Raw genomic sequence first — 13,346 nt, 5'->3', positions numbered from 1 at the left:
GCGGCCACGTCACAATGGCGGCGCCCATGTATACAGGGCGCCGCCATTATGGCACGGCAGGTATGTGCTAGGGTTGCTGGGCATCTGTAAAGGACGCCCCGAGGCAACCCTAGCACGCCATCTGTAAAGCGCCATAGTTAGACAAGGACACATTTCTGCTACTCTGCTGATTTAAAGTTAGACCCTAACAGGCTTGGTTTTGGTATTTTGATATTTAATTTTTTTTTCCTTAACAAAGGCTGAAGCTTTAGGAAATTTGAATTGCCCTACAAATCTAAAATCAGTTTGGTAGTTCTGGAGACCTAGGAGGAGGCTGTATTTTTTGGAGAAGCAAGAGAAGGCTAAATTCTGGAGGGATAGGAGTATTTCAGAGGAAGGAAGAGGCAAGACCATATCTGAGTATTCCTTGCGTAAGAAAACGCTATGAAATTCAAAGGACCACCATAAGTTGAAAGGCGACTTGAAGAGTCGCCTTTCAGAAGGAGAAGGGGATAAGAGGGATGTGTGATAGAGTTCAGGAAATGGTTAGGGAGGATGCAATTCTATAAGACTGAACTGAGTACAGTAAACTTGATTTATACAGTGGCCCCTTGTTATACGCTGGGGTTTGGTTCCAACATTCCCCGTGTATAACAAAATCCGTGGATGCTCAAGTCCCATTAAATATAATGACATAGTAATATGGTGTCCCTTATAAAAAAATGGAAAATCAAGGTTTGATATTTGAAATTTATACATTTTTTGAACATTTTCAAACTGTGTATGCTTGAATCCGTGTACAGAAAAATCTGTGTATAAGAAAGGCCAACTGTACTACCCATGTTTAAAGAGAAGCCTTGAAAACAAAACTTTTTCTCTTTACTGCTTACCCACCACGCAAACTTATTTTGTATGGAGATTGATTGCGTTCCAGCCATCTACAATTTGAAGACACACACATTTGCATAGCTGTCTTGAATGCCATCCTGGGAGAAAGGTGGAGTATAAATAAATAAATAAATAACTCTATAAATAACTACATACCACACTATTGGCATGGCCATGATTAAAATGAATTGTGACCGAGAAGTTTTCAAATAATGATCTTTTATGCAATCAAAAGAATAGCCGGAAGCCTAAAGGTGTCTTAGGGGGTGTACAAACAGCCCTGAAGGGACAGACTCCAGCTGTCCCTTCTACAGCTGGATTGGGGCCACAGCAACCTCATTCTGCAGTCCCAATCCAGCCTTTCGAGGGCACAAAAAGGAGCCACAAAAAGTGGCTCCTTTTTGCACCCTCGAAAGGGTACCATAGCCACAGCAACATGGCTATATGGTGCTCCTTCAATGCTGCATCATCTGGATGCAGCACCAGAGATGCACCGTGATGCCACGTGCCATCTGGAACAGCACACAGTCAGGGTGCCCTGAGGGGGGCCAAGTCAGTCATGCGTCATCAGGATGCTACACCCCGACTCTGCCCTCAGGCCAGCCTTTCAGGCTGGTCTGGACAGGGCCTTACTCATGCACAAGGTCTTCTATGGAAGGGGTTGGACATTTTTGTCCAATATGGAATGTCCTCATTTAGTTCAAAGTTTCAGGAATGGGGTTGTGCATGGTACGCATGCTGTACCATTGCATGTGGATTTTATATATATAAAAAAAAAGATGGCAAGGGAAATAATGAGTATCTTCAAGCATTGTGATGGCAATTTCTCCTCTAATGGTCCAAAAGATGGAAGCAAAGCTGCCATAAATGGGAAGAGGAACGGCTTCAAAATCTAGAAACTGCATTAAATTGGCAGCAATGCTCAGCTGCTGAATTTATACCAATGCACTCTAAAAAAAGTTATAGTATTTTAGTGGGAGCAAGGATATCGGCAGGAAAGAAGGCAATTATGTCTCTCTGCATTTGTCTTTCAGACGCCTAACATAAAAAAATCATATTTCCTAGTATTTTCCCAGGGGGTGCTGCAATTTCAGTAACTTGTGACCTATTACACTGCTTTTAAGCATGGAAGGCATCAGAGAGGATAAGTGAGGAGGCCCCCTTTTTTCTTGCCACAACCATCCACATCATTTATATGTAACTAAGGAAGGTACTGCAGGCCCCCAAACACATACTTTCAAGTCCAGTAGAGTGCTGCAGCATCACTTCTCCTGCAGAAAAACAAGTTCAGGAAGAAAAAAGATTTTCATAGAGACTTATAAAAATGTTTGACATTTGACAGGGTGACAAAAATACAATTTTCAAGTTGTCTTAACAGATGTTTTCTAACACATACATCCTTTTTCATTAGAGTAATCCCTTCCTGCTTTCTGTGATCTTGCATTACAATGAAATAGAAAGACCACTGAATATTTCTAGTAATCCATTTTTTTTTTTTTTACTGCATGGCATAATTTCTATTGCTATCATAATTTGGCTTCCATTACTACACCATGTCTTCTTTTAAAACAAAACAAAACAAAACTTTGATATTGGAGCCTGTTGTGGCTGCCTCCCTGCTGTCTGTCTGAAATTCAATCTTAGATGGCTTAGAACAGAGTCTGCTTCCATCCAAGCAAGACTGAATTGTTATTGATTGTTCCAACACAGAACTATGGACGTGTTGAACTTCCCTCATCTAAATATAGATGGCTTAGACCTTTTGGCAGGGGGCGTACGTTGTTTCTAGTTGCCATTTTCTCCAATATGTTTCCAAAACTGTAGCTACCAAAAATGTAAAATACATCTCACAAAATAATATTTTTTTCTCTCTGTTAGAGACTTATAGCTAATTGTGAATTTTAAAAACGGTACAATTAATAATACACCACTTTTTGTTGTTCTGAGGCTTGTTTTAACAGTAATATTAAACCCAGCTTTGTCAGAAAGTTAAATATTTCCACAATGGCATATATTTGCTATCCTAAATGTGCTCAGTATTGATCATAAGATAATTCCAGAAATGTATCTGTTTCTCTTTTGAGAGCTCCTGCTTGATGTTACACATAGTACCTATACATACAAATGTGAGCTTTATCATACAAAGAAATAAACACACAGGCCTAAATCCAAATGTTAGTCCCAACAAAAGCAGATTCATTAAAACCACTGGGAACCTGGTAAGTCAACACTGATGTAAGTTCCATTGATTTTGTAGGTCCAATTTAAGACTAACAATTGGATTTAGCCCAGAGGATCCAGAATTTCTCCAAACCAGTAAAAGAATTAAACTTTCAAAATTTCAGCTCTCAGATCATTTATAGACAATAGCATAAGTGTGTGTCTGTGTGTGCATGCATGTGTGTCATAGAAAGAGAAGAGATAAATAAGCCCCGGTACAGATTCTCTGGATTGTTGCTGCGGCAACTGCACAGCCGTGGCAACGATCCACCCCAAAAAGGAGCGCCGAAATGGAGCTCCTTCCCACAACGCCACCAAGGCACCATTTGTGCCCTGGGGCATCACAGTGACATGTCTTGTGCCATTGGGCACCGCCCATACGTATTAGGTTTTGGGAGCATGCAGTTGCTGCATGCTCCCGAACCCTAAAATTACCACCGGCACGCCACAAAGCGCCCATTTGTACTGGGCCTAAATCTCTCTGCTTTTTCTTGCAATTGAAATTGGACCAAATATAAACATAGGACCAAAGTCTTCCTAGTTTAACCAATTTTCACTTCCAACCCCTTTTAACCAAACAAAAAGCTTACATACACATCAATAAAAATAAGAGAGTCTCCCTCATTCTCCTGTAATCTGACTGAATGGCTGCTACCAGGTGGCAATTGATAGCTGAGACCTGACCTCAGCTAGCCATACATCCTTTTTCTTTCTTTCTCTCTAAGCACTTACTCCACAACGTTGTGTAAGAGTGGTCTCACTATATGTTGCTCAGTGTTGTTTTTCCTACAAAGAGGTTTGCTGAAACACTCATAGAAGCTTGTAAACAAGGCAGAATGGCCACATTCTTCTTCTTTTTTCTCAGAAAATATTTGTTGCCTGAGCAAATAATACAGAAGTCCCTTTTGTCTATCATGGTTAATGCTTGTACAAATTAAGTTTAGTTTGTGTGAAGTATCACATTTTTTTTATCTGTCATGAATCTATCACTAATCAATTTCATAATACAGGATTGTATTTTCCAATAGTGGCTTTGTATGTATGTGTCTTCAATAGGCCTCCAAACTTATGGCAATCTCATTAATTTCTCATAGGGTTTTCTCAGACAAGGAATACTCACAGTTGGTTTTGCCTGGTCCTTCCTCTGAAATATAGCCTACAGCACCTGGTATTTATTGGTGGTCCAATTCAAGTACTAACCAGGGCTAACCCTACTTGACTAACAAGATCAGACAAGATCGGGTAACTTTGGGTACTTAGGCCCTTTGAACTAGTGGAAAGGACTTGGGTGAGGCATCCATGTCTTCCTAATGTGCTGTCTTTTAAGATGCTCTGTGCTGTGTCCCATAAAGTTCCACAGCCTCCCCTAATCCTCAGGAGTAAGTTTATAGGACATAGGAGGTTGTATAAGAGAGATCTGGGGAGGGGGGAAAGTGTCCTGCCTTTGCTAGTGAAACTACTTTCCTCTAGTGCAAAGCCACCAATGGCTTCTAGCCAGAGTCTATAAAATATTTCTTTTTATCGAAGCAGTTCATAGTTTTATAATCATTTGGCCTGTTTGCTCTTAAGGCCAACTGAAATGTTACATGATTGACGCACATTTTGTCATTAATCACTTCTGTCTCATTGAGTCTATTTCCTAAGCTGAAAAGTCTGTTTCTATATCCTCCCTACCTAGAAAATATGTCCCAAACCTTATTTTGATTGTTCAAGCTTTATAACCTTTCTGAAATGAGATGATTGCGCCAAAGATTGTACCAAAACAGACTGAGCCAGAAAAAACAGAGTCACACGAAGCAGAATGTTTGCTGCAGTGGTTGGTAGCCCTCTGTGTTTGCAAAAGTTGCAGTTAACATGAATGATACAGACCTTGTGGTACCATTTTCTGTTTTTATTCTGTATCTGTAAAAAGAAAAATGTATTTAGAAAGTAGCTAAAATAAAGGTTGCAGGCACAATTTACTGTGAAATTCTGCACCAAAATGTAATTCTGAGGACTAAAGTGATGAGTACTTACTTCATGATTTGCAGTCTTATACTGTAAGCGAATTTGCCTTTTTTATTACTATTGCTGTTGTAATTACAACTGTTGTTAAAGACCCATTTACTAGCTAAATCTTCTAAAGAGGATCTTTTTTCTGTTGCCCACCTTTGCTGCATTGGACAGAATATCTGCTATTTCAGATGTAGGCAATTCTTAGTGCACTTGGTCCCTGCAAAACCTAGAGATCCACACTACCGATACCTTCAGTTTTTTAGTTTAATTTTTAAAACTTTTTAAAAACTAAAAATACATCCATACTTTCAGGGGATGGGGAATACATTTTGCAATGTTTCTGACTCCCTCCTAAGGGTGTTTTAGGCCAAAACAGATTTTTATTTAACTAGGAAGAAAAATGAAGTTAACTTCTTGAAGAACTTGAAAAATGGCCTTGCAGGTCATATGTAGCCTACAGACTCCACTTTCCCCACTCCTGCACTATGTGAAGCCCATTAATTTCCAGAAACAGAGTAAATGACCAGATGGGTCCAGAACCATCTATAGAAAATTAGATGATATGCATGATCACAAATACAAACATACTTCTATAAGATATACCATAACTGTCTCCCATTGATTTTTTTTGGGGGGGGGGGTTTAGGGCAAAGCTCAGGGGTGGAAGGCAAAATACTCCAGTGTCCATGAAGTTCCTCCTTCTTGCAGACTGCCATTTTTCTTTCCTGGTCCTCAGTATGAGATGATATAACATTTCTCTGATGAAGACTTCTCATGGTGGTAGTTTCTCCCTCTAATTCTCCCTGCCTAAAAAAAAAAAATCCTGAAATGATTTGTCTACTTTCACATCCTGTGATTATAGGCATAAAATGGGGAGGCAGTGATTTCAAGCTGTACCTCTAGATTTCTCTGCAGAAGAATGCACTGCATGCAATATTTTGATTTTACAGCATTAACATATTATACACCATAAAAGGCAAATTTATAAGAACTGCATATTTAATTTAGATACATAAAAAACGATTTCTCTATGTCAGGTCAAATTTATTTCTGGTCACCCATATCAGCAAAGGATCTTTACACCTGAAAGCATAAAAGCTTTGTTTCTTAAAATAAATTATTAGGCAATAAACATTTAGTTAAACATAATGTTCCTTCCTTTTCATTATTTCTTAGGCAAGATTGAACTGAGCAACAGAAATAAATGTTTAATTTGTATTTTACCATCAAACACATAAACACTGGATAGATTCCACTAAATGTTGATTAAGTTCTTGTAGTAGAGGTTTGTAGAATAAAAGATTTATTCTCAGGTAGAACAGTGACATCTAATGGACATTGTAAGTAAGTCTTTGATGTACATTCCACTGATTTTATCGTATGAGGAAAGTAAAAGTAAAGGGGAAAGCAGAGAAGAGATGAAGGATGTGTGTATGTGACTTCAAGTCACATGTCAACGTATGGCAACCCCATTAATTTCACAGCATTTTCTTAGGCAAGCCAGTTCCTTCCTCTGAAATACAGCCTACAGCACTTGGTATTCATTGGCAAAGTCCCACCCAAGTACTAACCAAAGTTTTCCTGCTTAGCTTCTAAGATGGCCTGAGATGGCAATTGCCTTTCCTAGATATACTTAATTATCAGTAAAATGTGCTTCTGAGGCCTCTTATTTTGAGTGGTCTATCCTCTAGCATTAAAACCCCCACAGCAACATTCAGAGTATAAATATTTAAAATTTATTTCCAACTGTTTTAAATGTAATTTGGATTCCACCAAATACTCTACACTGGCATATTCTGTCACTGTAATAGCAGGCTTCTTCATTTAAATCACACATAGAAATTCTGAGTGATGTGATAATTCATGTGCATCCCCTACTGCAAGCTATTTGATGTCACATTTTCTGCAACTCAAATTTCATTCAAATTAGATGTTGCCAACATTGGATGGATCTGGAGGATAACAGCTTCTTGGCACTGACTTTTTGTATCATATAAAAAATAAAAGCTACACAATTCTGAACAGTTACAATTTGGCTTTGCTGCTACAATATGGAAACAAGTGGTAATACAATATCTGATCTATTAGTCTTCTACTAACTGAAGTAGTAGCTCCTGAACCTCAGCTGTCCTTTTGCACTGTATCAGGAAAGTCTCAATGGCCTCAATCAAAGATCCTTAGGAATCAGATTTATGACACTCCGTAGCTAACTTCAATATCTTGGTCCATTTTAACCTTCAATTTGATCTATTTGGTTAACACAGATCCACTCCCTGCTGCTTCCAATACCGTCACTCTTTTCAGGACATTTACAAATGTAGCTGGGTATGTCAGCACAGTAAAAACTTCCTATGCATTTCTAAGTAGAAAACTTTATTACTATTATCGACAGTTACACACAAAATCCATCTGATGGACCCTCAAGCATTTTGCAGGTATTAAAATGTCCGCTTTGAACTTTTGCAGCAATATAAAGGAATACCAATATGGTGTAGATATATCACCCCTGCCTTTGGCTAAATACCAGATGCATACAGTGCAACTTCCAAGCACATACTTTGAAGTGTAAGTAAAAGTATAAGAAAAAATATATACCAAACTGCAAAAGGAAATGTGTTTATTTCCATTTGTCATTCCAACCTTAAATCAACATGCCTCTTAAGTTTCCTCTCTGTAATACAGATAAATATTTTTGTAAGATATTAAAACATTCGAAGAGATTCCTTTTTACCCTGTAATGGTTTCTGTAAGGATGAGACCGTGAAGAAATGTTTGGTTGTATTTAGTATGTTTAAAATGTGATTGTAATATTGCAGTTTTAATCAATAAAATGTTTTATTTTAAAAAAGGTTCTTCTGTGGAAAATTTTTGTAGTTCTTTAGTTACAGCAATTCATGAACATATTTATCTGGAAGCTATATCAGGTAAAATATATCCCTAGCTGTGGGTTATGCTGAGATGTTATCTTACATATTATGATTTTAAAGATATAAGCCCTGTCAGACCTCTATGAAGGCAAAAGTCTCCTCTGCTATCACTCTTTTGGCTTCAACTGTGGACAGACAAGTGCTTTGCAGATTGTTTCAGAAATCCTCCAATTTTTAACAGCTGGATTGGCAGGACTCACATAGAAGCACTCCTGGTTAGATTAAGAGTCTCATACTTGCACTGCCATACTTTCCTACTTTGGTGCTGATGTGGGGAAAGAGGACAAGAAATGCCAGCACTGCACAAGATTCTCCCCGTATTTCTTATGTGGGGTTGTTTTATTGGTAAAAGGCAGCAGAAATGAAAAGATTTACTGTAACAATAGGCTGTAGCAGATGATTTAAAGGCACCTTATGGCTTTTTATGAGATCTAGTCTTCCACTTACTTTTCTTATTATCTGCTGTTTTACTTGTTGTTTTGAAACAGCTTTTGCTTTACTATTTTACTGTTATGTACTTTTGTTAACCATCTCAAGGTGTATACAAAAGGAAGGAAATAAATACTTAAAATAAATAAATAAATAAATAAATAAATAAATAAATCTTTTATTTATATCCCGCTTTTCTGTGACAGGACAATCAAAGCGGCTTACGTTAAAAGTCTTCCACTGGAAAGAAGTGACCAGTGGGGTCCCACAGGGCTCTGTCCTGGGCCCAGTGCTATTCAACATCTTTATCAATGACCTGGATGACAGAATTGGGAGCATACTTATCAAATTTGCAGATGACACCAAATTAGCTAATACTCCAGAGGACAGGATCAACATTCAAATTGACCTGAATAGACTTGAAAGCTGGTCCAAAGCTAACAAAATGAAATTCAACACAGAGAAGTGTAAGGTACTGCACTTAGGGCAGAAAAATAAAATGCACAGATATGGGATGTGGAACACCTGGCTGAATGAAACTACGTGTGAAAGGGATCTGGGAGTCCAAGTAGACCACAAGTTGAACATGAGTCAACAATGTGATGCGGCAGCTAAAAAGGCCAATGCAATTTTAGGCTGCATCAATAAAAGTATAGTGTCTAGATCAAGGGAAGTAATAGTGCCACTGTATTCTGCTCTGGTCAGGCCCCACCTGGAATATTGTGTCCAGTTCTGGGCACCACAATTCAAAAAGGATGTTGAGAAACTGGAGCGTGTCCAAAGGAGGGCGACTAAAATGGTGAAGGGTCTGGAAACCATGCCCTATGAGGAACGACTTAGGGAGCTGGGGATGTTTAGCCTGGAGAAAAGAAGATTAAGAAGTGATATGATAGTCATGTTTAAATATTTGAAGGGGTGTCACATCGAGGAGGGAACAAGCTTGTTTTCTGCTGCTCCAGAGAACAGGACCAGGAACAATGGATGCAAGCTACAGGAAAAGAGATTCCACCTCAATATTAGGAGGAACTTCCTGGCAGTAAGGGCTGTTCGACAATGGAACACACTCCCTTGGAGTGTAGTGGAGTCTCCCTCCTTAGAGGTCTTCAAACAGAGGATGGATGGCCATCTGTCGGGGATGCTTTGATTTGGATTTCCTGCATGGCAGAATGGGGTTGGACTGGATGGCCCTTGTGGTCTCTTCCAACTCTATGATTATATGATTCTATGAAAATCCACATTTACAAATTTATATCCCAAATTCTCCCCCTCTTAAAACAGGATTAAACAAGTTACAATTAAAACATCTGTTAAAAACACAATAAAAAATACAGCGAGGACAGAGTGGTGGGCTGATACATGATGTGTTACTGGCTATCTTATACTCTTCAAGTATCTCACTTATTGTCTATCAAGAGGGTAAGCAATGTGCCAGTCTTCCCTACCCACTTCCTATGCAAGGCTAGCACAAGGACACTTCAATCACTTCTTTGGGATCAAAGGAATTGTTTCATTCTAGTCTAAATACAAAGGATAGATTTTCAAAGAGCTGGGGAAAACATTGCAGAACTGTCAAAACCCACTCTGTGTATCTGTGTCTGTACACATGTTTGTTTATTCTGTTCTGTCACAGTCTTTGGTCAAACTAGTTTTCCAAGTACTATCTAAGCCAGGCATGGACAAAGCATGACCTGTGGACAAAGTGTGGCCCATGGACTGCATGTGGGCTGTCAGACCCAAAAGTGTGCCCCCTGGCATCTGGAACCACCACAGCCCCACAAAATGGAGAGACTCCTAATACTTTAAACAGCTAATAACACTTGCCACATTTGGGCAGAAACAAGCCTTGTCTTGCTGTGGAAAACAAATGATTTGCAAATGCTCCCAGCCGCTCCTTCCATTCTCCTTATGCCAGTCTTCCCTTAAAAATCTTGTCCCTTGATGGCAAAAATTCCCATTCCCTTCTATACCCATTACTCCAGTCCCAGCTTAAAATTAATTACTGTTAATATCAATATTATTTGATTTAAATTTTTTAAAGGTGCAGCCCTGAGCAGTTCCCAATGCCTGAATCTGGCGCCTGTTCCTCCCGCAGTTACCCACCCCTGATCTGATCTAAGCTGAGTAGAGCCAAAGCTAGCATCCAAAAGCATAACTACTGCATTTGTATTGCACTTACACACATTTTGTGTGTTTATCATAAGCACCAATGGTCTGCTGCAGACACCAATTAGGCATAATGCTTCTGTCAAGAAGCCGGAATTTGGGAAATGGTTTTATTATTATTATTTATTATTTGTTTATTGTGGAATTGTACATTTATGTACTTTGTAACCCGCCTTGATCTACCAAGGAAAGGTGGGCTATAAATAAAGATTTTATTTTTTATTTTTATTATTAGTAGTAATTATTTAAAATGTAGAAAGGTAAGAATGAATTATACCGTGAGAAGTGAGATAGCAAAGCATCCTCTGTCAGCCTGGCTAGAAGCAGTTGCTATGTCTCACTCTCTCTTCCCAAACAAATCATATGGAGCCCAAGGAATTGCTTGTTCATCTTTTTCTTCCATGCCCCTTTCAACCTCTGTATCAAATAAACCACAAGCCATTATTTTAAACTTGAAAGTACTGGCAGTATAAAAATACAGTAAATAAATAAAATCAAAACATGTAGTCTCTTCCTTACTTGTCAGTTTTAAATTTTCTTTAGTTTTCCCATTCCATTTAATTCTGTTGACCACTATTTAGCCTTCTCTGCATGATGTTTTGAGATTCAAATAATTTTGAAAATTCCACATAGACTCAACAGTACTTACTATTCACTGAGTGTTTATAAAGAATATATAAGATGGAATTAATACCTCCCCTACCACCTTTCCTTTTTACTGTGTATCCTGTGTCTTATTTAGATTGTATGCCTGAGGGCAGGAAACTGTCAAATTAAGGCTCTGCAAGCCACTTTGGGAGCCTTTTGGGTATAAAGAAAGCCAGCATGGCGTAGTGGTTAGGGTGCAGCTTTGGAGATCAGGGTTCGGTTCCCCTCTTGGCCATGAAACCCTCTGGGTGGACTTTAGTACTTCACATGCTCTCAGCCTCAGGGATGGCAAGAGCAGCCCTCCTCTGAACAAATCTTGCAGCAACAACAAACAAACCCATGACATGGTTGCCATATGTCAGTAAACAACTTGAAGGCACACAACAACAACAACAACAACAACAACAAGCTACCCTGGGAGGCTTTTTGGATGGAGGGTGGGTATAAATACTCTAAATAAATAATTATCACCATTTTTGTAATTTGGCCATCATTCCAGATGATGGTGTGATTATTAAACAAAGTCCAGGTGCCTCACTGGGCCCTTGGAGATTTCTAGCATAAACTGCAGCCTCTTTACCGCACTCCTCACAAATTACTGAATGAAGAGTTCAAGGCAAGAAATTTATTGCCCTAACTGAAGCAAAACACCCCAATGCATGGCTTACTCAGTCTTCTGTTTAAACTAGGTGTGCGATGCCAAAGATGGTGGAGAGAATGAAGCAACAGCATAGAATGTGAAGAGAAGGCTGTCAATTTGTGATCTTCCACCTGTCCATGGATTGCAATTCCCATCTGTCCAAACCACTGTAAGCATGGTGAGCAATAATGGAAACTGCAGTCAAACCCCTGGGGCCACAAGGCACTCATGCCATGCAGCCTTTGCAGACTGCTCTTCTCAATCAAAAAATGGTGCACTTGCCATGGCAGGGATGGAGAAGACTGCGCAGAGAAGTATACACAGCTGAACTTCAGTCTACAGTTTGGCACTGCTTTGTCTGGCTCAAGGCTATGGAATTCTGGGAGTTGGAGTATGTTGTGGGGGCCAAACTCCAACTCCCAGAATTCCATAGCCTTGAGCCAGAAAGGGATTAGTCCAGTCTCGGACCGCTTTAATTGCCTCTGGCTCAGTGCGAGGGAATCCTAGGAACTGTAGTTTATTGTGGCACCCAGAGAAGGCTAAATGTCTCACACAAAACTACAGTTCCCAGAATTCCCTAGCATCAGGAGGCCCAAAGGCTGAGAACCAGAGGGAGTTTGGCCACGCCTCCTCTAGAGCAATGGGTCCCCAAACTGTGCTCTTTTTAAGGGGTTTCGGGCTTCAGCTTCCAGAATCTCAGGCTATTGGCCAACATGGCTTCTGGAAGTTGAAGTCCAAAATCTCTTAAAGGGCACGGTTTGGGGGACCACTGTCAGTGCTCTTTAAGGGCTTTTGGACTTCAGCTCCCAGAATCCCAGGCTATTGGCTACCATGGCTGAGGCTTCTGGGAGCTGAAGTCCAAAATCTCTTATAGGACACAGTTTGGGGGAACCACTGTTCTAGAGCGAGGTTGACTACGCCCCTCCTCCTCTTCCGACGCATGCGCACAAACGCAGATGCCCGCCAAAGAGAGGTGGGAGGGGCCGGCGAGCGACACTTACCTTCCCAGAGAGTGTCGCCAGTCTCGCGCCGCCTCAGGAACTTGTACCAGAAGGTGGAGGCGGCCTCTTCCTCGGGCAGCGCCGCCTCCGCCAGCCACAGGACGGGCTCCTGAGCGGGCAAGGGAGCCAGGGGCCGCACGGGCTTCATGGGCAGCGCTTGCTTGGGCTCCCATTGGCCCAGCTCCGGGCGGGAACCTGACACGCAGAGCACTGTGCCTCCTTCGGCCAGCCGCGCAGGCACAATCACCCCGAAACGGAACAGCATGGCAGCGGCGGTGGCAAGAGCAGAAGGGGGCAGGGGGCGCTTCCGTTCCCTGCCGCTAGGGGCGAAAGAGGGAAGAGCAGGCAATAGTAGAAGGAAACAGAGGGCGCAAGGCTGGGCTTCCGTTCCCTGCCGCTAGGGGCGAAAGGGCAGAGACGACGATGACGGCGGCGCCGCGACGCTCGGCGACTGAA

General features: G+C 40.7%; 1 protein-coding gene across 6 annotated transcripts in view; it reads right to left on the bottom strand.

The window, feature by feature from the left end:
- EPM2A (EPM2A glucan phosphatase, laforin) overlaps positions 1 to 13,346 on the bottom strand; it is an 82,414-nt gene extending 69,068 nt beyond the window's left edge. For 5 of the 6 annotated variants that reach the window (XM_042473623.1, XM_042473609.1, XM_042473631.1 and 2 more), the window contains exon 1: positions 12,891 to 13,346. In XM_042473623.1, the coding sequence (XP_042329557.1) occupies positions 12,891 to 13,155 (265 nt within the window). In that variant the 5' untranslated portion in view covers positions 13,156 to 13,346. Of the gene's footprint in view, positions 1 to 4,956; positions 4,990 to 12,890 lie in introns of all 6 variants that reach the window. The other variant, XM_042473638.1, reaches the window with a different exon arrangement.

The sequence above is a fragment of the Sceloporus undulatus genome, chromosome 1 (assembly GCF_019175285.1).
Source record: "Sceloporus undulatus isolate JIND9_A2432 ecotype Alabama chromosome 1, SceUnd_v1.1, whole genome shotgun sequence".
In the NCBI taxonomy this organism is placed as follows: domain Eukaryota; kingdom Metazoa; phylum Chordata; class Lepidosauria; order Squamata; family Phrynosomatidae; genus Sceloporus; species Sceloporus undulatus.
This window is presented reverse-complemented; position numbering and strand designations above follow the sequence as displayed.